Source organism: Nannobrachium achirus (assembly GCF_963921795.1).
Source record: "Nannobrachium achirus genome assembly, chromosome: 24".
NCBI classification, from domain to species: Eukaryota; Metazoa; Chordata; class Actinopteri; order Myctophiformes; family Myctophidae; genus Nannobrachium; species Nannobrachium achirus.
In genome coordinates, this window is record NC_137831.1 from 21130966 (window position 1) to 21154167 (window position 23202).

The following is a 23202-nucleotide window of genomic DNA, read 5'->3' on the forward strand; positions in this document are numbered from 1 at the left end:
AATGTTTTACAAGGCTGACAAGGCAGCAAGCACTTGGAAAGGTTTCTTTCCCTTTAAATGGGAAGAAACCTCGAGAATGAATCATGGCTCAATAGGTGGGATGCCATCTGCCTAGACTGGTTGAGGAGAGAGAGAGATGTGGAATATGAATATGCAAATTCATGAATATATGAATGAATAAGCCTTAACAATGAATAAGAATGAATAGGTGTGTATATCAACAATTAAACATATGAATGAATATATATATATCAACAATTAATATAGGCTAAATGTAGGCAGGCCTGTGTATCAACAGTGAATATGAGAGTGAATCAATCAGAGAAGATTTCGGCTCTATAGCAGTGATTCTCAACCATTTTAATTTCAAGGACCCCTGATTTGACATGCATTATAGGCTCCGGACCCGTATTTAACTCTGAGAGTGTACAAATTGGAAACACATGGACTAAATAGGATTAAATAGAAGGCTACATCCACACTATTCATGGCAGTTAGGTTACAATGTTCTGTACAAAGACTTGCTACAGTAACACAGTGCAGACCGCATGCTCTGCCATCATATTAACTTACTGTAGCCTATTATGATTTTTGCATATTAATCAGGAACAATCTAACAACGAATAGTTAATATGATGGTGGAGCAAGCACTTCACACAGATAGCAAGTCTTTGTTGCAACCTAACTTACCTTGAATATCGTTACTGTGGATGTAATATATCCAGTTACTGTAGCCCTTCTATTTAATCCTTTTGGGGATGTTGATGTTGTCATCTGGCCATTTGTCGATTTGGTCAAAATAAATTGGTGGAACAGAACTCATATTTTGGGACAATGTTCCGTTGTTTACAATAGTTTCTAATGCAGGCTGCCACCCCATGTGGTCATGTGATCAAAGATGGCTGCGATGTGAATATCTATTAGGGTCCATTTGTGAGTTGCAGACCCATAAGAGTCCACTTGGTTCCTAACTATGATTTAGCTGGGGACCCCCTGGAACTCCCTCAAAGACCCCTGGGGGTTCCCGGACCCTACTTTGAGAACCAACGGTGTGTAGACAGCCTGTGTTGTCAGTCCAGTCCAGATTATGCTCATTTGCATTCCCAGGACCCCCTTGCGGGGTAACACTGGGGGGCCTTTTCCACCGGCAAAGAACTGGTTCTTGGGAACCTTGGTTCGTTCTTGCGAACCGGCTTGCGTTTTCACCAGATTGAACCATGATTGAACCAGAGGAACCAAGGATTTTGTGGTTCTGGTTCCGAACCAACTTTTACGGTTCGGAACCAACTCCGTTTCTCGGTGGAAAAGCACACCTCTGGTTCATCCCATATAGGCAGGAGGCAGGAGGAAGAACTCGAACTGGTTCTTTGCCCGTGGAAAAGGCCTCTGGGAGTGCACCCTGGCCACAATATAATTTCCGGTTGGTTCTAGCGGAAGTGCTGCGTTTAACGGACATTACGTCATGCGTTGCAGTCTTCCGGTGAAATTCTCACGGCAGAAGTTGAACGGTCTCTGCCTGATATTGTCACCAGGCTTTTCTCTTTGCAGATGAGTAAAGCCCTTTGCACATAGGACAGTTGCGTTTTTTTTCCGTTTGCTGCATGAATAAAACGCATTGGATCTGGTGTGCAATGCTGTGCGGAATCGGCACTGCAGATCCCAAAATGAGTCATAAAATGAGTGATGAGTTTTTTACCGCATGCGACAAGACGCACAAATCGAACTGGCTTCGATCGAGAAAAAAAACGCACGGCCGCAGCCACTCGTCGCACAGTTAATTCGGATCCTGTGTGCATGAGGTCGTAGAGAATCATTGTTTTCTTTTTAAAAAATGAAATTGTCCGTTTTATCTGTGCGGATAAACGCGCCTGTGTGCAAAGGGCTTAAGCCTGCTACGCGAGGCTACTGGGAGTGTTACGCCACAAGGCCTGGGAACGAGGCTAGTGTTACCCAGGAACTTCCAAAAGTTCCTCCCCCTGGATGGTGATGGGAGTTGGGAACCCTCTTCGTGCTCTGCCATCAAAATCTTTTTATTCAGGTTTTAAAGCCCAGGGGCAAGTATACATAGTGGTGTCTTAAGTCACATACATATAAAACTAGACCAGGTCAACCTGGTTGTGCCAGACCCCCTGTCTGTCATCATCATTTATGACATCATGCCTTTTGTAGGCATGTCATCATCATGTCATCATCATATATACCCTTTATATAGAAAACCCGGACAGACCGACATTTGCTTATGTAGGCCTACCCATTTCATGGGTCTGGCAATAATACATAAAAATAGGAATAAAATGTGTTAATGCAACCAATATTGGTCAGACCAATCCAAAGTGTCAGTGACACCAGGAAAAAACTCCCTCCCCTATAACTCCCTCCCCCCACCCTCTGTCATGTACTGTTACCTGTCTTGTCTCACCTCCCTGTGATTAGTTATCGTTCTCCACCTGTGTCCTGTTAACACATGATTGGCTGAGGACTTTAGTCTTGTGTCTATTTAAAGTTAAACCCTCGCTTCCCAAGGTGCCCTTGTCAGATCTTAAAGTGTTGTCATGCTTCTGTGTTCCAGTCCTGTAAAGTCCTGTGTGTTTGAGAATAAATCAGTACACATTTGACCTGCTCTGCTCCTGCCTGTATGTTTTTTCCTGGGTCCAGCAACAATCCTGCCTCACAACGTGACACCCTCAATTCCCAAGATTATCCGGGACAGTTGTAAGGCACAAGCTAAAACAAAAAGAAAGAAAAGAGAGGTGATAAATAAAGACAAATATTGATGTTGAGCAGGAGGTGTTTTGCATGAGATGAGTTGAGGTCACACCAGGGTCACACGCTCACACCTCTCCAACAGGGCTCTCTGCTCCTCCAGGTTGGCATGAAACAGCTGACAATGGAGGAGGAATCATCAGAGAACATAATGCTGTAGCCTACCCCCTGCTGTACCCCCTCCAACTGTATATACTTTAGCCATTTTCTTGTATTGTTTTCATTAATTGACACTTGCTTTGGCAATGTAAACGTGTTTTCTCATGCCACTAAAGCTCCTTTGAATTGAAAGAACTTCTGTAGTAGGCTACTTCTTGAGCGGGCCTAAATTTGACAGTCAGCGTTGGCACTATTTTGTTTAAAGCTTGTGTTTCTAATGTTGAAAATGAAAATATTGAGGGTTCGATCATTGTTGTGTTGTTATAGTCTAGTGCCCAGAAATCCAAGTTCAGTTGGTCCTAAGTGGAATGAGCTCAGAAGCATGTTTGGTTCATAGGGGGTTGGTTACATGGTGCAGGACGCCATCTACTGGAGACAAAAATGAAAGAAAGAAAAAGAGAAGATTCCTCATTATCATTGTCATGAGAAGATATTGAACTTTTTACATGGTGTCTGTCGACTGTCCCCTTACCTGTATAAAATATTCCTCTGATTTCACAGGAGTCCTTCTTATTTGGGGGTTTTATCAATTGGTTTGCCTCTGAGTATAAAAAAATCACAGTTTTGTTTACTGCCGTAGAGACTATCTTCATGATGGAAATAACCATTTGTATACGTATATACCAACATCTTTTGTTTTATTTGATTATTTTCATTCAAGCAATAACATTTATGATATATTAAACATGTTTCAAAAGAATAAGCAGAAACAGACATATTTGATATTTGGCCCCTAGCCTTTGGCAGTTTTGAATGACACTGAGACAAGTCTTACATTCACCTATAAGTATTGTAAGGTTATGTAGCCTATAACAAACACATTTCTTTAAAAAAAAGAAAAGAATCAATAACGCGAAGGCAGAACTGTCATGCAGTATTTGTTAAGTTATTATGACAGCAGGGGTTTCATTTATATTATAAATGTTAGGGGAAACTTGGAAAAGGGGATGGTATTTGAATGTTTTGTTCTGTTGCATTGCCCTTGTGACTGTGACCAATAATGAATACCCTTCCAAAAGGCAATAAGACAGGCCTGTTGTGATAGAGTTGTGGGCTCGCTGAAAGCGAGCACACGTATGTTATTGTCATTATTTATCTATCAGTCAGTCAGTCAGTCAACAGTTCTCCTCAAAACTTTGGCACCTTTCTACCCCTACATACTTACACCGCAAATCGATATTCAAACATCAATGTGTTCAGCTTACTGTGGCGACGTGTGCTATTACTTTTTTACAACAACTTTGAAACTCTGACTTTTGACCTCTGACCTTTAGATCCCCCACCATTTTGAATTATATGAAAAACAGTAAAAATCCATCTCCTCCTGGGATTTTCGCGTTATGCACACAAAACATTTTTCAACCTATATCTACACAGGCTATGGTGTGAGAAGTTTGTATGTTCAATATTTTTTTTAAATAATTCAATGAATATTGCGGTTTTATGCAAATTATTCTTCTGCCTCTAAATCATACATGCAAAGTCACACGTTCATGGCATTTGGCAAAGATGTAGAGGGTTAGTCCAAATATCACTGAAACCAATCTTATTCCAATCGGCCAAAGAGGGGCGCAATACGAAAATTCAAACTTTAAACAGGCATAAGTCTAGCTCTGGTCCCACCTCGAGCCACCCAGCGGCCACCGCAGATACAATGGTTCACAACCCGGAAATAAGCGGCGGTCGAGTTGGATGCACTTTATTTCATGCCAAAAATAGTATATTTTGCAGATTGGGTGGGGTGCTGAGGGGCTCACCACCGTGGAGAATAGACTTTCAACAACGCAAAATTACCTTTCGTTTGGTGAGTAGTGAAGTAGTTTTGTTTATTTTGACTGAAGTTGATCGCTCGTAGGGGCTGAGAAAACGCGGTCTATTTGCCGACGGGTCTGTCAGAGTGTCACTGGAGGTGACGCGAAAATCTATCAAATTTCATTGTTGCCTTGTCTTTCCTCTTGCTAAATATATTATTGGTTTATGGATGAGGCCAAGAAGGTGTAACATCACTGAACTCCATATATGATAACATAACATGATAAAGTGACATCGGTAGGTGATGTCAGGCTGTTGTGACAACATCTCATAGTGATTAGCTCAGAAGCCAATCATGTGGATCACTCATGCAGTCAGTGGACCAAGGGGTACAAACAAATTAGAACCTACTGTATTTGCCTATGTCTTCCGTCAATTAGGCCGTGCAATGAATGTCAATGTCTGAGGACGAAGAGTCCCAGCAGAATGAACTGCTTGCTCTAGCAAGTATCTATGATGATGATGAGTTCCACAGGGCCGGTTCGGACCCGGGAGGAGAGATCCACATTCGCTGGGAACTGCCTCCAGACTTCAAAATCGTTGTCAAAGGAGCAGAGTACAATATTTCTTTCCTACCACTTCTTACCCTGAACTTCCAGCTTCCTGCAGACTACCCATCTTCCTCCTCACCACTTTTCACACTCAGCACCAAATGGCTGAGCAGAGCACAGATGAGCTCCCTGTGCAGACGCCTGGATGAGCTGTGGGAGGAGAACCAGGGCTGTGTGGTCCTCTTCACCTGGTTCCAGTTCCTCAAGGAGGAGGCACTGGACTTCCTGGGCATCCAGTCCCCTCTGGAGATTGTTAATGAAAGCAAAGTGTCCGTGCAGGGCTCCAGTAAGTCCTCTGAAAAGGAACTAGTAGAGGGGCGACTAAGGAAGCCCTCGTTTCAGCTGGACCCCCGGGCGGTGCTGACCGTGGACCCATGCGGCGACGTCCTACCTCAGCTTCTGGACTTTGACGAGGCACAGCGGCAGAAGGCGTTCGACAGCACTGTGTTCTGCTGCACCATCTGCTTCACGGAGAAGCTGGGCTCGGTCTGCCTGTGCTTCAAGGAGTGCCTGCACGTCTACTGCAGGGCCTGTATGACCGAGTACTTCCAGGTTCAGATACAAGACGGCAACGTACAGGGCCTCAGCTGTCCCACGCTGAAATGTTCCTCCGTTGCCACACCTTCGCAGGTCAAACAGCTGGTGGACGAGGAGCTGTTTGCACGGTACGACCGCTTGCTGCTGCAGTCCGCCCTAGACCAAATGGAAGATGTGGTGTACTGCCCCCGAAAGTCCTGTGCCACCGCTGTCTTGATGGAGCCAGATAAAAACATGGGCGTCTGCTCCTCTTGTTGCTACGCCTTCTGTGTCTCATGCAGGCTGGCGTACCACGGCATCGCCAAGTGCAGAATCCCTGCAGGTCAGTTGCGTGAACTGAGGGATGAGTATCTGTCAACCAGTGAGGAGGGAAAGAAATTATTGGAGAAGCGCTTTGGGAAGAGGGCCATCCAGAAAATGCTGGACGAGTCTTTCACCAAAGACTGGTTAGATAAGAACTGTAAATCATGCCCACACTGTGGGGTAAATATAGAGAAACAAGATGGCTGCAACGAGATGACATGTGGGTCCTGTAGGAAGTACTTCTGTTGGTTGTGCCTGTTGCAGATCACAACACCAGACCCTTACAGTCACTACAGCAACCCCAAATCAAACTGCTACGAAAGACTATTCCCAGGAGGTGAGGTTCTTGATGAAGGATGGATTTGATGTATTTGATTGATGCAATACTTGATGAAGAGAGTCTGTGGAAATGATCTATTTCAGTATACTATTGATACTGTATCTGCCATTGATCTATTTTAACATGCCATTTCAACATGCCATGCACATCAATATCAGTTTATTCTCTGCAACCGTGGAGTTTGTTCCCCTCTATGGCTGTGAATACTGGACACTAACGCATGCCCTACAGAAGTCCCTGGACGGGTGCTAAACTAGAATGTTACGTGTGGCACTGAACATCAGCCAGGACGAGCACATAAGCATCTGTAGGCCTACTGGCCACATACTAGTCTGTACATACAGTACATAGGTCCACACCAGAAACAAGTCCCCAGGACGTTTTATACACGTTCTGACCTTAAATTGATCCTCAGTTCACAGTAGCCTTGGATAAAGGTGCTATATAAATGCACCATTTACCATTTACAGTCCCTGATCCAAACAATTACATGGCATTACGTGATAATCTTTTAGAATAGATACTTAAATAGAATTCAGGGATTCAGGGTAGGAGATTTATTTTACGTTTGTCAATGTTACCTTGAATGCAGACGGCACATGCCAAGATGAAGATGATGGTCAAAGACATGATTTTGATAGTTATTGTCACGAGGAACAAGCTTCACCCTTGAAGGATTCAACTTGCAGAGCTATAAACTCTCCCTGAGCACTGAAGTGTGTCCTTCAAGCATTAGTCTCCTCTGTATGCAAATCATCTTCCTGAAGAAATTCAACTGACCATTAATACTGTGTCATTAGTGATCTTTGAGAAGACAATTTATGTGAGTAATATCACACCCATGCTATGCCAACACAAGTAATTATAGATAGATCATCAATGATCCGACAAGGGAATATCAGTTGGCATGGCACTACTGCAGTATTAAACAAGGGAAAGACATATTAAAATATTATCATACAAGAGTAAACTATTTGTAAGCTATTTGCACCATCTGGTTCAAAGTTACAGTACTAGTCTACAGCCCTATATAAATGTACTATAAATGTCCCTGTAGGCCTACTATGTAGGATTAGGAATAAAATACCAAAAAACTAAACAAAGAGATTTGGGGTCTTGCTTGGCCATCTTGTACTTTACTACTACTTTGGGTTATTACTGTAACAGGTTTGTGTGTGTGTGTGTGTGTGTGTGTGTGTGTGTGTGTGTGTGTGTGTGTGTGCGTGTGTGCGTGTGTGTGTGTGTGCGTGTGTGTGCGTGCGTGCGTGCGCGTGCGTGCATGCGTACATTAGCCTGGTTAATAAACCAGGCACCGCCAGGCTATGCGTACATGTGTGCGTATGAGTACTTGGAGCCATGTGGAACTCCATATTTGGGCAAACTTTGTAAGGAGATATAAAGTATGGGGAAAAAATAAAATTCTCTCATTTCTCTCTCTCTTTACACCTATATGGAGAACCATGATGTCATCAACATGATGTCATAGTACTGACGTAATAGCCTGGACTCCATATTTGGGCATGCATCACTGGACTCCATATATGATAACATAACATGACAAAGTGACATCGGTAGGTGATGTCAGGCTGTTGCGACAACATCTCATAGTGATTAGCTCAGAAGCCAATCATGTGGATCACTCATGCAGTCAGTGGACTAAGGGTATAAACAAATTAGAACCTGCTGTATTTGCCTGTCTTCCGTCAGTTAGGCCGTGCAATGAAGAGTCCCAGCAGCATGAACTGCTTGCTCTAGCAAGTATCTATGATGATGATGAGTTCCACAGGGCTGGTTTGGACCCGGGAGGAGAGATCCACATTCGCTGGGAACTGCCTCCAGACTTCAAAATCGTTGTCAAAGGAGCAAAGTACAATATTTCTTTCCTACCACTTCTTACCCTGAACTTCCAGCTTCCTGCAGACTACCCATCTTCCTCCTCACCACTTTTTACGCTCAGCACCAAATGGCTGAGCAGAGCACAGATGAGCTCCCTGTGCAGACGCCTGGATGAGCTGTGGGAGGAGAACCAGGGCTGTGTGGTCCTCTTCACCTGGTTCCAATTTCTCAAGGAGGAGGCACTGGACTTCCTGGGCATCCAGTCCCCTCTGGAGATTGTTAATGAAAGCAAAGTGTCTGTGCAGGGCTCCAGTAAGTCCTCTGAAAAGGAATTAGTAGAGGGGCGACTAAGGAAGCCCTCGTTTCAGCTGGACCCCCGGGTGGTGCTGACCGTGGACCCATGCGGCGACGTCCTACCTCAGCTTCTGGACTTTGACGAGGCACAGCGGCAGAAGGCATTCGACGGCACTGTGTTCTGCTGCACCATCTGCTTCACGGAGAAGCTGGGCTCGGTCTGCCTGTGCTTCAAGGAGTGCCAGCACGTCTACTGCAGGGCCTGTCTGACCGAGTACTTCCAGATTCAGATACAGGACGGCAACGTACAGGGCCTCAGCTGTCTCACGCCGAAATGTTCCTCCGTTGCCACACCTTCGCAGGTCAAACAGCTGGTTGACGAGGAGCTGTTTGCACGGTACGACCGCTTGCTGCTGCAGTCCGCCCTAGACCAAATGGACGATGTGGTGTACTGCCCCCGAAAGTCCTGTGCCACCGCTGTCTTGATGGAGCCAAATCAAAACATGGGTGTCTGCTCCTCTTGTTGCTACGCCTTCTGTGTCTTCTGCAGGCTGGCGTACCACGGCAACGCCAAGTGCAGAATCCCTGCAGGTCAGTGGCGGGAACTGAGGTGTCTGTCAACCAGTGAGGAGGGAAAGAAATTATTGGAGAAGCGCTTTGGGAAGAGGGCCATCCAGAGAATTCTGGAGTGTTTTAAAGAAGAGTCTTTGACAGAAGACTGGGTAGATCATTACTGTAGATCATGCCCACACTGTGGGGTAAATATACAGAAACAAGATGGCTGCAACAAGATGACATGTAGGTCCTGTAGGAAGTGCTTCTGTTGGTTGTGCATGAAGGAGATCACAACACCAGACCCTTACAGTCACTTTAGAAACCCCGAATCAAACTGCTACAACGGACTTTCCAGAAGGTGAGGATCTTGATGAAGAGGATGGATTTGATTGATGTAATACTTGATGAAGAGAGTCTGTGGAAATGATTCAGAATAAAATTGATATCTGCCATTCATCTACTTTAACATGCCATTCATTCTAACATGCCATGCACATCAAAATTAGTTTCTTCACATAAGCATCTGTGCTGGCCACTAGTGTATCAGACAATATAACAGTCAGGAGGCCACTGGCACAGAGAACTCCCGGTCAAAAAGCTTGTACTGTGGGAACCAACACACGGGCATCGATCAAGAGAACATCCCACACCTACCTACCTACGTGGATGTACTAAAGAAAGATGCTGGTGCAGAAAGAACAAAGGAGCTGGCCATATGTATGGAGAACCGGCATGAAAGGAAACGCCAGGGACGTCTGAGGACGACGTAGAGAGAGTCTGTGCTCAACTTTGGAATGCAAGCATTGACTTCCATTATTGCGACCAAAGGTTGTGGTGTACCATGAGAAATGGAAATGACGCAGCTTGTCCGTCCTTCCGTCCGTACAGGAAGTGATGTCACGTGACATCACATGACATCGCCTCATCAAAGATCAAACCCTGGATATCCATACTGTGTCAATCAGTCAGTCAGTCAGCCATTATACATTTTTACAGTCTATGGGTTTCTTCCTTTGTCACTGTGACATCACAGGTGATATCACAGGTGACATCACCTATGTAAAAGTCCATATATGGGTATCCCTTTTATGCCCATACACTGTATAAAGATTCCTGATGTCATTGATATATATCACTGGTCAGATGGCAAAGGCATGGCCCATATCTGTGTGGCTGGTTCAGATAGGGACCTCCATGTATGGGCATAACATATATTGTATGCATATGAATACATATTATTATTAATAAAGGATACAATAAAAAGTCCATAAATGGTCATTCCCAGAAACAAAATCCCTTTTATGCCCATATATATGGGGATTTCTGATGTCATCCATCCCAGGCCCTAACTGGCCCATGAGCCTGCTGTATAACCTACCTCCCCCGAAAACGTTAATAGGCCTATTAAGTCAGTATGGGAATGATGCCCTGTTAGGATACCCCTTATACCTATATGGAGATCCCCAGGCATCAAACCCAGGCCCTAACTTGCCAAGGCCCTGCTTGGCTTTACTAATTAACGTTTTATGCCCATATATGGAGATATAATGTTATTTGGACTGGCGGAGGGACAGACAGCCGGTGGATATTATTTTCAGCGATTGACTCGATTAGCATTCAACCAGACTACTGAACTCATTAGTGAAATCGTTAAATGTGAGTTTACGTCAACTTTCCTTGTTTGGGTTGTAGAATGAGCTGACAATTTATTTACATATTTAATCATTAAATGTGAATATTAAAAGCTTCTGTGCTCCCATCCTCCCAACACATTAAATAATTGTCTCAGTCTCTGGTTTGGAATTCACCACAACTGTCTGTGAGGATTTGTTCTTCATTGAACCAGTAATCTAATCTGGGATCCTATGCTGCCTAGCCTAGCAAACTTGACTCCTTATCCCATCTTCTGTTCGAGTAGTCTGGTTTTCGAGGCTGATGCTGCCAGTGAGTCAGCAGCACGCAAATATGTTGTATTGTCACCACCTAGTGGTACAAGTTTGAAGTGTAGTGTTTAACAACATTGGAAAAACAACCAAGAAGGTTATAGTCCATGGGCCATACGAGATGTCTGTATCTGAAAGGTGGCAAAGGTTATCATGCATTTTTGAAAAGCTCTATATCTGTAGACTATAATTTGGTATGATAACCCTTTCTGAGACACAGCTAAATTGGTGTTATCAGCCGCTAGAGTTGGTGTCCCATTAACTTTACATTATTACAGGAAAAAAAAGGAAAAAAAGTAGCATATGAGGGGTCAAACTAGCGGTTTTTCATGATTCTGAATCCATTGCAAGCATCTGTTTTGCACAAAAAACATTCCTTGGGCTAAAAAACGGGCCGAAAAGTGATGAGTCATCACTTTTCACACTTTTGTGGGGGCCATTAATTAAATCGCTAATCGCAATTATTTGAGTGACAATTAATCGTAATGTAAAATGTCATAATCGTGACAGCCTATAGGCAGAGTTACCCCCAAATGATACTCCACTGTACAGCAGTGATGCTCAACTACAAGTTGTAGTGTAGGTTAGAAGACTAAATGGAATGGAGAACGCCCAATAAAGTTGGTGGAATTACATTTGTATTTGCTACATTTCAATGTCACGATGAAACACAAGCAACTCGGATGCAGCAGCACACTCTATCGCAAGGGTTTTCAAAGTGGGTGACGGGGCACCCTGGGGTGCCGTGATGGCAATCCAGGGGTGTCGCGAGATAATTTGGTAATATTTGGAATTTATTTAGACAATGAAATATTTAATATCATTTTAAACTTGAAGTACAAAGTTATTTTCAGTCAGTTCTAACCAAAATGGCTGTTATCTCAACATTTTCCTCGCAAGATAATCACTAAAATATTGTCACTGTCGGGCAGAAACTCGTATCTCTAAGTTTCAAAAGTGTATGTCTTTTGGTAAAGCTAACCCTAACCCTGCTTCATCATACAAGACCGTCGCACAAAACTAGTGAAAACAGCCGATCTACAGGCACACAACGCATCGTGATGCGAGGCGTTGTGTGCTTGTAGATCTGCTGTTTTCACTAGTTTAGTACATTTTTTAGATGATAAATACAAAACAAACGGTTTTGGACATACAAGGTTTCCACCCGACAACGACGATGCTATAAATACTGTATAAGGTGCTGGGAGTGAAAATTATAATGTAGGGGTGCCTCGGATTAAAAAAAAATATTTATGGGGTGCCCTGAGACAAAAAAAAGTTTGGGAACCCCTGCTCTATCGGTGCAGAGTAGTCTATAGTATGTTTACAATGGAATGGAAAATATTACTTTGCTACTCAAAGCCAATATGTACAACGTGAAACCAATATTATATTATGTTACTTATATTGTGCATTACCCCTCAAAATGAGACATGATAGAACATAAAGTACAAATGTTACTACATACTGAGTACTCAACGTTTTCTAGGTAACAATTGTAGTACATGATATAGTAGTCTGCATCTTAAGTATGCGATAAGGTCTTGCTGCACATAATGACCTTATAGCACTTATTACCCGGCTAATAAAAATACAATTAATAATTTGACTCAAAACTAAAACAAAACAAAGTATTTCCTTGTTTACAGACGGCTGAAAGTATTCCACACGGTCGCCTTGGAAAACAAGCAAGTGCTGATCAAATATAATCCATTTTCTGATACTGCGTCGTCTATTTCTCGCCCAAATGTTTTTAAAAACATTCTTGAGAGCAACATTTAGTTGTAAATGACGCTGTGTGTTTGTTTACATGGCTGACATGTTGGATACAGCGCTAAATTCACACAGTGCAGCCAGGTGCTCTGAGCCGTTGATGAGGCAGCGGTGAATTATAGAGCGGGGCGGTCATTATGCGCCTATAATTCACCGCTGATTTCAGCGTTCGACCAATCAGAATCAAGCATTCAACCAAGCCGGGTAATAAGGTCACATAACGCATGGCAGATTTTTAAATGTTGACAGACATGTTATGAACATTTCCAGCAACATGCTTGCCCAATATCCTTTCATTATTTTAGTGAATGGAACAAAGTATGCCTATCTTTCTGAAATTGATCAGCAGACCCCTCCCCCTCCCCCCAAACACAACTAAGAAAATGAAAAGAAACTTGGTTCATGCGTAGCTTTTAATCTGAGAATTAAAACTCCTTGATTGAACTAAATCATGCTGTACAAGTATTTGAGAGCAGTAGCAGCGATGACAACTCACTAACACAATGGAAATCACAGGGTCAACAAACACAACTGCTTGCGCCAGAACCTCAAAATCGAAGTGATTTGTCATCAGGCCTAGCCACAACCAAAAAAACATGCTGCAATAATTAAACACTTAATAGGCAAACTGTTATCTGGACATACAAATTATTTGTAGCAACACTGCATTTTTTATTTTTAACGTCTTATTTCTTAAAGATAAAAGAACATTTAGGGACAACTTCAGTTCATCTCCTTGAGACTTGTCCAAAATCGATCAAAAGAAAACGCAATTCTTGGAATCCTTTTCTCTTTGGAAGTGCACTTATCAACACCACATTAATTATTGACGATCTAAGGTTTATTCTTGAACAAACAAATACTAAGAAGTACATTTGGACCGTCATCTATAAACAACATTTGTTTACGAGTTATTATTTATTAGTTTCCATACTTTCCAAGCATGGCAGGTCAGTTTTTTGGTCAAGCAGAGCAGATTCCTTCTCTATGTCTTCCGAGGACTCGCCCAGTTGTTCTAACTGTTTGTGTGTTGCCTTTGGTCTCTCGCTCCTCTCCTCTCCTGCTTGTTCAAAGGGCTGCGCTGAAGCCACAGCTTGCTGCTCATTATTTCCGTTCAGATTGTCCTGGAGTTGCACGAAGCGCTGCGGTTCTTCAATCTCGTCACCGAGGGCAATGTTAACGTCGAGTTTGACTACAGGCGAATGTGTTCTAAGTGTCGCCGACTCCGTGGCCTGCTGGGAACCGTAGCCGCCAGTGCCCTGTGTCTCTGTTTGGCCGCAGCGGGGTGGCTCCGCGGCAGTTTGAGACGCTAGGGAAAGCGCCGCCGTCGCGGCGAGGGAGGGTCCGGCGACGCACGCCGGGGGCTCGAAGGCCGACGTGTCCGTTCTGCAGCTCTCCGCGGAGAGGTTGCTGTGGAAAGGGTTGTTGCGGTCCACGTGCACGCTCCTTGAGAACCCCAGTGCCGAGGAGAGGGGCACCATGTCCGTGTGCAAGTAGGGGGGAGGGCTCGCTCCGTCCAACGAACACTCCCAGTCCTCCTCTCCCTCCTCCTCTTCGTCCTCCTCCTCTTCCTCTGGGTGGAGCGTCTCTAAGCTGTGCGTGCTGCAGTCCGAGAGGCCGCTGCACAGGCTGCTGCCGTCCTCGTCCTCGACGTCTTCCCCGTAAGCTTCATCGTCGTCGTCGTCGTCGGTGGCATCGTCGTCGTCATCATCATCATCATCATCATCATCTTCCTCCTGGAAAATGGTGCAGAATAGCACGGTTGTTTGTTTAATTTATTTTTATTTGTGCTGTGAACACGCTTTCATTTGACAGTTTTAGAGTGTTTTTTTTTTTATAATGTACAGCAGTGGTTCTCAACCTGTGGGTCAGGGACCCTCAAGGGGGTCCCCAGATTATTTTGGGGGGTCCCCAGATGATTAACTTAATGTGCAACATGCAGCTTTATTGTTTTCTCTCTCTCAACAGTGAACAAACCAACATAATGTTTAATTGTATAGACTATAGAGGGTATCTGCACATTTCTAAAGTGACAGTTTAAGGACTTTTTAATACCGCTAAAATGACAAATTAAACATTGGCCAAATTGTCAAATATTCAAGGCAGAAATTGTGAACATAGACAATCTACATGCTTACAACGCCTCACGTCGCGAGGCTTTGTGAGCATGTAGATCTGCTATTTTCACAATAGAATCGTTTTAAAATGTAATTCCTTAACACCTATGCTTGTCAGTTAAAATATGATTATTTTGGGGGTCGCAGCCTGAAAAGGTTGAGAACCATTGATGTACAGTACCAGTGGCTGTTCTTTGTTGTTATGTATTGTTTTTCAAAGACCGTAGGACAATGGAACTATAAAGTCTTTATTGTGTTTTTAACCCTCATGTGTTATTTCATGTGCGAGGCATGATGTACACCAGTGGTTCCCAAATGGTTTAGCCTGTGACCCAAAAGAGAAATTAGACATTTGCCTGGGACCCAAACTAGTGACAATAGCAGATCGGCGGTTTTCACTACTTCTTAAATAATTAATTTGTTTTATAATTTATGGAATTTCTTTGATTTTTCTTTTATTTCTTCAGGAAATTACTGACAAAAATGACAGAATCTCTTTTTAATTCATGAAGGATTTTGCTTTTTTGGGAATGTTTTTTGAAAATGTTTTGAAATTATAATAATGAAAAACAACATGTAGGGATGAAGGGACCCATAAAAATGTGTCCGCGACCCACAAATGGGTCCCAACCCAGTGTTTGGGAACCAGTGATGTACACCATGTACTTTTCCTTTAAACTATGACGTCTACATAAATAAATCTAATCAAATCAAACCTCCTCGTCCTCGTCCTCTTCCTCCTCCTCAATCTCCTCCTCCTCGTCTCCCAGGCACAGAGCCGAGTCGTCGGCTTGGTCGCAGAGGTGCATGATGGGAAGGTGCGGCGGCGTGCCACTCATCAGAGGGAACTGGGGGTTCTGAGGCTGCTGCTGATGCTGGGCCAGCAGGGAGTCTCCATGGTAACCGTTGCCGTTGGTTACGAGGGGCTGCTGCTGCTGCTGCTGTTCGCGGCTCCGCTCCACCTCCAGCTTCATGATGGTGTGCAGGAAGTGTGTGCGCACGCGGACCGGGTTGAACTCCAGGCGGCCCGTGGTGTTGCTGCAGCCGTCCTTGCTGCAGCCACAGGGGAAGGACATGCGGTCCACCTGCGCGCGCACAGGAAAAACATGGTTATGCTAGGATGAAACGGTACGGTTTTAACACAGGGGTCTTCAAAGTTTTCAGGCCAAGGACCCCTTAGTTGAGAGAGAGAGGAAGCAGGGACCCCCACAACCTTTGATGGAACGAAAAAGTAATAGGTAGAATAATCGCTAAGAACATAATCGGTACTTGTGGCTTTAGTGAATTTGGGGAAGTAAATCTGTATGAATGATTAATAACAAGTTGATATTTCTCTCAAATGTTGCTGCTTCAAAGAGAACGCACACAATTAATGGATAAATAATTTACCTTGCGCAATCTATGATTTTTTAGAGAATAGATGCACTTCAGCTGTCAGTAAGTCAGTTAACCAGCTATCCATGGGTAAGCTGGATAGCTAGATAGCTATGCCATTTCAGTGCCATTTGTTGCATGCAGGACGCTGCTTCCTTGCTGCAGACATGTAATCCATTTCTATTATTAGTCTGGTTGCAGACTATAGCACTTGTTGCTTTTTGTACTGGCACAGCTTGTCCGTATACGTGTAACGCCTGACACTGTGGTTCCCCTGACACATCACAGGTGACATCACAGTGATGTCAGATACTCAGAGCAGGGATCTCCATATATGGGCATAAACAGGTGACATCCCAGTGGTGTGGCTGGTTCAGACAGGGATCTTCATGTATGGGCGTAAAAGGGATTGTATGTTATGAATGTAGGGCGAAGTCGCTTGTCGCCCTGAGGCGTCTTACTAGTGACATGTAATGTATTGTCTGTCATGATCTTGTTGTGTATGTAAGTATTGTCTTGAACCACAACGAACCCTCCACCCCCCCCCCCCCCACACACACACACAGACAGAGAGACACAGGTTTTTGCACATTTATAGACTGAGATTAATGCTTTGAGTCTTTCTCTCTTTGCATCGGCTTTTGGCCATCATGCATGTACAGACACTGTGTAAGATAAAGGAATAATCCAGATGGGCCTCACCACAGATCCATTTACCTGGCACTTGATGCCAGCCAGGCTGCAAGCGCAGGTGACGGGGTTGCACGCGCCCCGGCAGTGGCAGCCACACTCCTCGCGCGACACGCGGAGCGACCGCAGCTCGTGCTTCTCGTCGGTGTCGATGCGCCGCACGCCAGAGGCGCGGAGCAGCGCGCGGCGCCGCCTGGTGGTCAGCGGCTGCAGGAAGAAGTACTCGTCCACCTCGGTGCAGTCCAGGTCCAGGTCGTCCTCCGAGATGTCGTCCAGCGTCAGGGCCTCCGCCAAGGACACAGCGCCGTTCTTAGTCATCTGCCAGAGGAGAGAGAGAGAGAGCAGGGGTCTTCAACGTTTTCAAGAACCCCTTAGTTGAGAAAGAGATGAGGCAGTGGCCCCAACAACCTGTTCATAGATTCCATATAGTTTCATTGTTTGACAGCACAATCATCAGTGTATTTTGGATTCATGTCAATTTGAGTTTTCAGATATTTAACCACTTGAACCGTCAATACTTAATAAACTTGGTCTTTCACTCCGTACTTAGTCTGCTCTTTTTCCCCTCTACACCAAAGCTCTTTGCCAAAAATAGCCGACCTACAAGCTCACAACGCCTTGCAGCGCCCCCCCCAGAAGCAAATATTTGAGTTACAAATGTTTGCTTTTAAAAAGATATATTCAAAGATTTGCAAAAAATGATCTTTCAAAAATAGCAGATCTAGTGCCGCGCTGTGAGATTGAATACCGACTATTTTTCAATAGTTAAAGTATAAAATAATTCCAGAATGCCAAAATGAGAAGAAACAAGATGGGTGTCTGATAACGGTGTGGCTTCCCTGTGAATCGTGTTGATGTACTAACAAAATATGTGATGACCGTTCACAAAATGTGACACATACAAATATACATAAATGCACTACGTATAAATGCTCTTCTCTTCTATGTACGATGGCATAACATGACACCCCAGTCAAAAAAATAACGTCCGATTGCATTTGTCAGTTGGGTCAGCCTTCCATAGAAGGTCATCACCCTGCTTGACACCTATTAATCCTGACCTAGGTTTTCTGAAAAGCTAATATTATTCAAAAATTACAAAAACAAATATGTTGCTACATAATGTACATATACTGTACACAAAAATGTGTTCCCGGTCTGAATGGGTTAATGCAGTACCACACCAGGTTTTATTTGTCTTAAAAGGTTTGTGCATTTAAACACAGACATGGGGTTGATGTGTTAAAAATAACTGCAGTCTGCATTGTGTCTGCACTAATGGAATGCAAGTAAGCCTGTTTATTGCGCTTGTAAACACACCACAGAAAGTGATTGTTAAAGCAATGCATTATTAATTACCTACATATGTTCAACTAGTTGTCACATCCCAGCTGCCACGCTTATCTTTCAAAACAACATGCTCGTATCCCGTTACTTTGACATTCCACTTCATTTATTTATGTTTTGATTCACGCTGTCTAGCTGATGATCCAGGGGTTGACATTAACAGGCAAGTACAGGTCATGTTCTACTTGCCCATGATCTACTTGCCCACAGGTCATGTCCACTTTTTTTTTTACTTTACATGCGAATTCTGTGGCTGTGGCATATGGACTTGGACATACCTCAATAGCTATCCACCTGTTTCCGCCAGAATTTACTGTAGAATTATTTGTGGGACACGTCCGGTTTACAGCAGACATACAAGCTCACGTCGTGTCGCAGATGCAACCGCTGTGAGCTTGTAGATCACACTCGGCTGCGACGCTGGAAATGCTGCACGCCTTCTGCGCAATGCACGATGGGACGTTGGAAACAGGTGGATAAAATATGACTTATTTTAAATACCACCATCTTGTGTTGTGTTTAGACCGTTGGACAGTTGCTTCCCCACTCAAACGCACTTGCCACTCAAACTCACTTTCTCTGTTCAGAACAGCTTTGGGTTTATTTTGATTTTTTTCCTGTAAATTATAAGGGTTTTTTGGGGTTAAAACAGGTGCAATGAACAATAATTAATAGGCTAATACAATGTTCCCAGCTGCACTTCATCCCAACAACACATTTCCAAATGTAAACTAACACTCCCCCTCCAAACACACAATAGCCAACTGCTGCTAGTGTAAAAGATGCATCATCGGAGCGACAGTTGTATTCATATCAAGCAAGAAGATGATGAAAAAAAAAAAGAAAAGTTGCCAAAATCGATGGTTGGGCCAGCTTTCTACTGCACCCCTGCCGTTGTGCAACCTGAAAGCACACTACAACCTCTGGATCTGATCAGACTGACTTGTAGGTTAGTGTCATGGACAGAGAACACGACTGTAATAAATGACAGCATGAGCAGCAACTCAAAAATATAGCCGAGTTGCCCCTGAGCAAGTCCAGCACTGCCAATTTCTCCAATGCATTTGATCGATAGCAAATGGTGGGGAGTGAACAAAACACAAATCTTTTGTGTCAAGTTAACGACGCAAACTAGCTCAAGGTCATTGATAAAAAAAGAATGTACCATAATGGGTACATCTGTATACATACACACTTTCTTTTATTGCACAAAGGTTACCCTGCAAAAAGAGCACCGTCCTTGTAGGCCTGTTAGGATTACAAGATTTAAGTTGACGATTAATTGTCATGCAAATAATTACGACTAACGGTTTAATTGTTTGTTTCTGTCATTGAAAACTGGGGAATGAATAAAAAAAAAAAAATCTGCTTGGCTTTTAGGCTTCATAGATAAACATTGCACAGGGGCAGATATGACAAATATTTAATAATTGTTTACTTATTAGTACTTCAAAATAGCGGAAATACAGTCGATCATCCAAGTATATAAGCTTGTAGACTGCTATTTCTGCTTCGCACATTGTAGTTTTCATCACAGAAACGATGTTGACGATTCTGCACAAATAACTGCGATTATCTCAAATAACTGCGATAATTGCGATTAAAAGATTATGTAATAATTGGGACAGGCCTACGTCCCTGCATAAACATAAGGTCCAAACTGGACCGGACCAGTGCTACTGACCTTGAGCTAGGTGTGGGCGATATGGAAAAATACAATATAATGATATTTTTCCAAGCGGTATCATTCACGATACGTGATCTTATCATGATTCTTTTTCATGTTGGTTTTTAAGGTTGGTTATTTTTCAAGTTACTTAACAGTACAAGCACCTACAAGATAAGAAAAACTACAAGAAAAAGATCCTTTTGGGAGGTCTAAATTGACCCTTACAAGTATGTAACTCTGACGGTATACAAATGAAACCATATGGACCCTAATGGGTCCATTTTATTTCATTTGTATACTGTACTGAGTTAAGGGGAGACCTTGACATTGTAAAGTTTGAGAACTACTGAGTTAGACCAAAATGCAGGTTTAAATTAATTCTGCAATGAATCTCTGTATTAAAGGTGGTGCCATAGTTTTGTTCTTTTTCTGGTTTTCATGTGTCTATATGAGGTTGACAGAACTGGTGTGAATACAAAGTGAATACATAATATAATACATAATACATAATTGCTCATAACAACCACACCAGGGGGGCTAATGAAGTGCTGTCAACCTCTCCTAGACACATGAAAACCTGTAAAAGTACAAAACTATGGCACCGCCTCTTTAACAATTCAACAGGATTTTTTATAAGGCTCCCTCATTGTATCACGATATATATACGATATCTCTGAAAAGGCATATCGTGGAGACATTGTATCGTCTCAACGATATGTATCACCATATCGCCCACCCCTACCTTGAGCCTGGTGGCGTTGAGCTTCTCCTCCTTCAGGTGGTTCCTCAGCCGGTCCTGGTGGCTCCTCTCCTGCTCCGTGGCGAACTCCCGCAGCGTGAAGCGCCTCACCCGGCTGTGGCGGGGCGACATGCCCAGGCTGCTGCCGCCCTGCGTGGGCACGCTGGTGAAGCCCTGCCGCCGGTTGAAGTAGTACACGGTCACGCTCTCGAAGTGCACGCTGTGGGCCACGCGCGCCCGCTTAGCCTGCCTCTGCAGTGACAGTGCTGCGAAGATGATGGGGGGAGAGAGAGAGAGAGAGACAGAGAGAGAGAGAGAGGGAGACAGAGAGACAGAGACAGAGATGCAGACAGAAAGACGGGCAGACAGACAGAAAGACAAGAAAAATAAAAAACTAGTGTAGAGATAATACTAGTTAAATCATCTGGTGTAATGTTTGGCTGGAATATAAATCTGCATACTGTAGTTGAACATTGAACTACAATGAAAATTCAATTTGCATACTGTGAATACAAATATACAGGCAAAAAACATGTGTCTAATGTGTCTAAATGGAAAAGATAAGGAATAATATAATTCATTCTTAGGCAGACATACATGCTGTTTTATGCTATTGTGTTTAGAATCAGACTCACAGATAATTAAATAGTTGAACTGCTTTGTGGGCCTAATCTTATTCGATAACGGAATTAAAAAACGAATCAAGTCAATAAGCAAAATCGCTAACTTGCATAATAGAATCAATCACATCTTATCAATTGCCGTCCCTCCAGTCAGGTATCATGACACAGAGCGTTATTAAGAGAGGATTATCAGTGATTTATCAGCTATCATCTTGAGTTGAGCAGTGTAGACAGCAGGCTGTGCACCCGTAGAGTAGATAATAGGGAATTTAAGGAAACCGTTTCGACTACCGCAAACGCCGTTGCGGTCCAAATCGTTAAGCAAAGAGCCGCCGGCGACGGGGTCCCTCCTCTTTCACTGACCGCTTTGGTTCCCATGGCGACACGTCTATGGAGCAGACGTTTTAGCCGCAACATGGAAAGGGAAACGTGCATAAGTAGCCCAGGCCTATAATTTACAGTATACACGTAAATTACTGGTGTTTCCAGTTTTCACATATGACAGTGCCAGGCTTAACCACTTGAACCCTAGCAACTATAGGGTGGGGGGGGGGGGGGGGCAAGTACAGACCCTTGGGAGACCCAGGTGTCAGTCAATGTCAGCTATTGTAGCCTACAGGCTTTAAAGGAGTTGTTCACCCAAAAGAATACTTATTCTTTTCTATCAATTACACACCCCATGAAGCCATGAATTCATGGAGATTTTTTTGTTTTTGTCGCATTCCTGAGCCAATAATTTGATGGCGTCTTATCGGTCAATATGAGATTCATAGAGTCTCCTCCGCTCATCAAATTATTGGCTCAAGAATGCGACAAAAACAAAAAATCACCACAAAAAACGCTTCATGGGATGTGTAATCGATAGAAAAATAAGTCATTTTTTGGTTGAACAACTTGTTCAAGTATTTAAGTGGTTTGCGAACTAATGGGTGATATTTTTTCTTTTGGACGACATCGTCCGGCGATAGCTAATCATCGGCATACAGCCAATATATAGCCAATCATCGACATACGGTAATGACGGCAGGAGCGACCACTAGGAGATTTTTATCGCCCCAGAGTGAGACCCGCTGTTCGCCCACTGTTAAAAACTACTGTTTGTCTAACAGAATGGTGTTGACACTCTTTTTAGAGTTCTGCTGATGAGGAGGACATGTGTGTGTGTGTGGGTGTGTGTGTGTGTATGTGTGTGTGTGTGTGTGTGTGTCTCACGGGCACGAGGCGCGGGTGGGGCGGCGAGGTGGTTGTTGAGGCTGTCGCTGCTGTTGCCGCTGTCGCCGCAGGACACCTCGTCGTCCTCGGACGCCGGCAGGGACATGCAGGGGGAGGGGCCCCCCTCCTCCACCCCCTCCTTCTCCTCCAACCTCCTCTTCAGGATTCCGCTCATCCTCCTCGGACTCCGCCCTACGCCGCCTGTACCTGCAGCCAGGGACGTGCAGAGAATTATAGAGAGGCATGGGCTGACAAAGGGCCTTTTGGTGAAAATACAGAAAATAGCAGACCTCCACACTGATAGCAGACTGCCACACTAAACTAAGCATAATCAAGTGAATACTGGAGATGTGGCGAACAACATGAATTTCTACACAGAGAGGGCAATTCTTTCAACATAAGATGCTGCATTCGAGTTCAGGAGAGTTTGGACAAGGGCAATTCTCTTGAACGCTGCCTTCGGGTATGGCATGGAAAGTGGGAATTTCACATTTCTTTCACCATAGTAAAAAACGCATTCATGGTCTGGAGAGGGCACTTTTTACAGACGGGTGAAAGGGCAGGG

General features: G+C 43.8%; 2 protein-coding genes and 1 pseudogene across 3 annotated transcripts; 2 read left to right on the plus strand and 1 right to left on the minus strand.

Moving 5' to 3' along the window:
* Window positions 1–5132: 5132 nt before the first annotated feature.
* On the plus strand, window positions 5133–6491 carry LOC308280140 (E3 ubiquitin-protein ligase RNF14-like; the record flags this gene model as incomplete). Its single annotated transcript, XM_080720402.1, has 1 exon — window positions 5133–6491. The coding sequence occupies one exon, from the start codon at window positions 5133–5135 to the stop codon at window positions 6489–6491; it is 1359 nt and encodes a 452-aa protein (XP_080576528.1).
* Window positions 6492–6723: 232 nt separating this feature from the next.
* On the plus strand, window positions 6724–9543 carry LOC308280141 (E3 ubiquitin-protein ligase RNF14-like; annotated as a pseudogene). The gene is made up of 2 exons: window positions 6724–6772; window positions 8173–9543. The product of its transcript is annotated as an E3 ubiquitin-protein ligase RNF14-like (transcript).
* Window positions 9544–9709: 166 nt separating this feature from the next.
* On the minus strand, window positions 9710–22812 carry LOC308280142 (cysteine/serine-rich nuclear protein 3-like; the record flags this gene model as incomplete). The annotated part of the gene is made up of 6 exons (XM_080720403.1): window positions 9710–9754; window positions 13901–14539; window positions 15700–16068; window positions 17060–17365; window positions 20806–21068; window positions 22644–22812. The coding sequence occupies 6 exons, from the start codon at window positions 22810–22812 to the stop codon at window positions 9710–9712; spliced, it is 1791 nt and encodes a 596-aa protein (XP_080576529.1).
* Window positions 22813–23202: the final 390 nt, after the last annotated feature.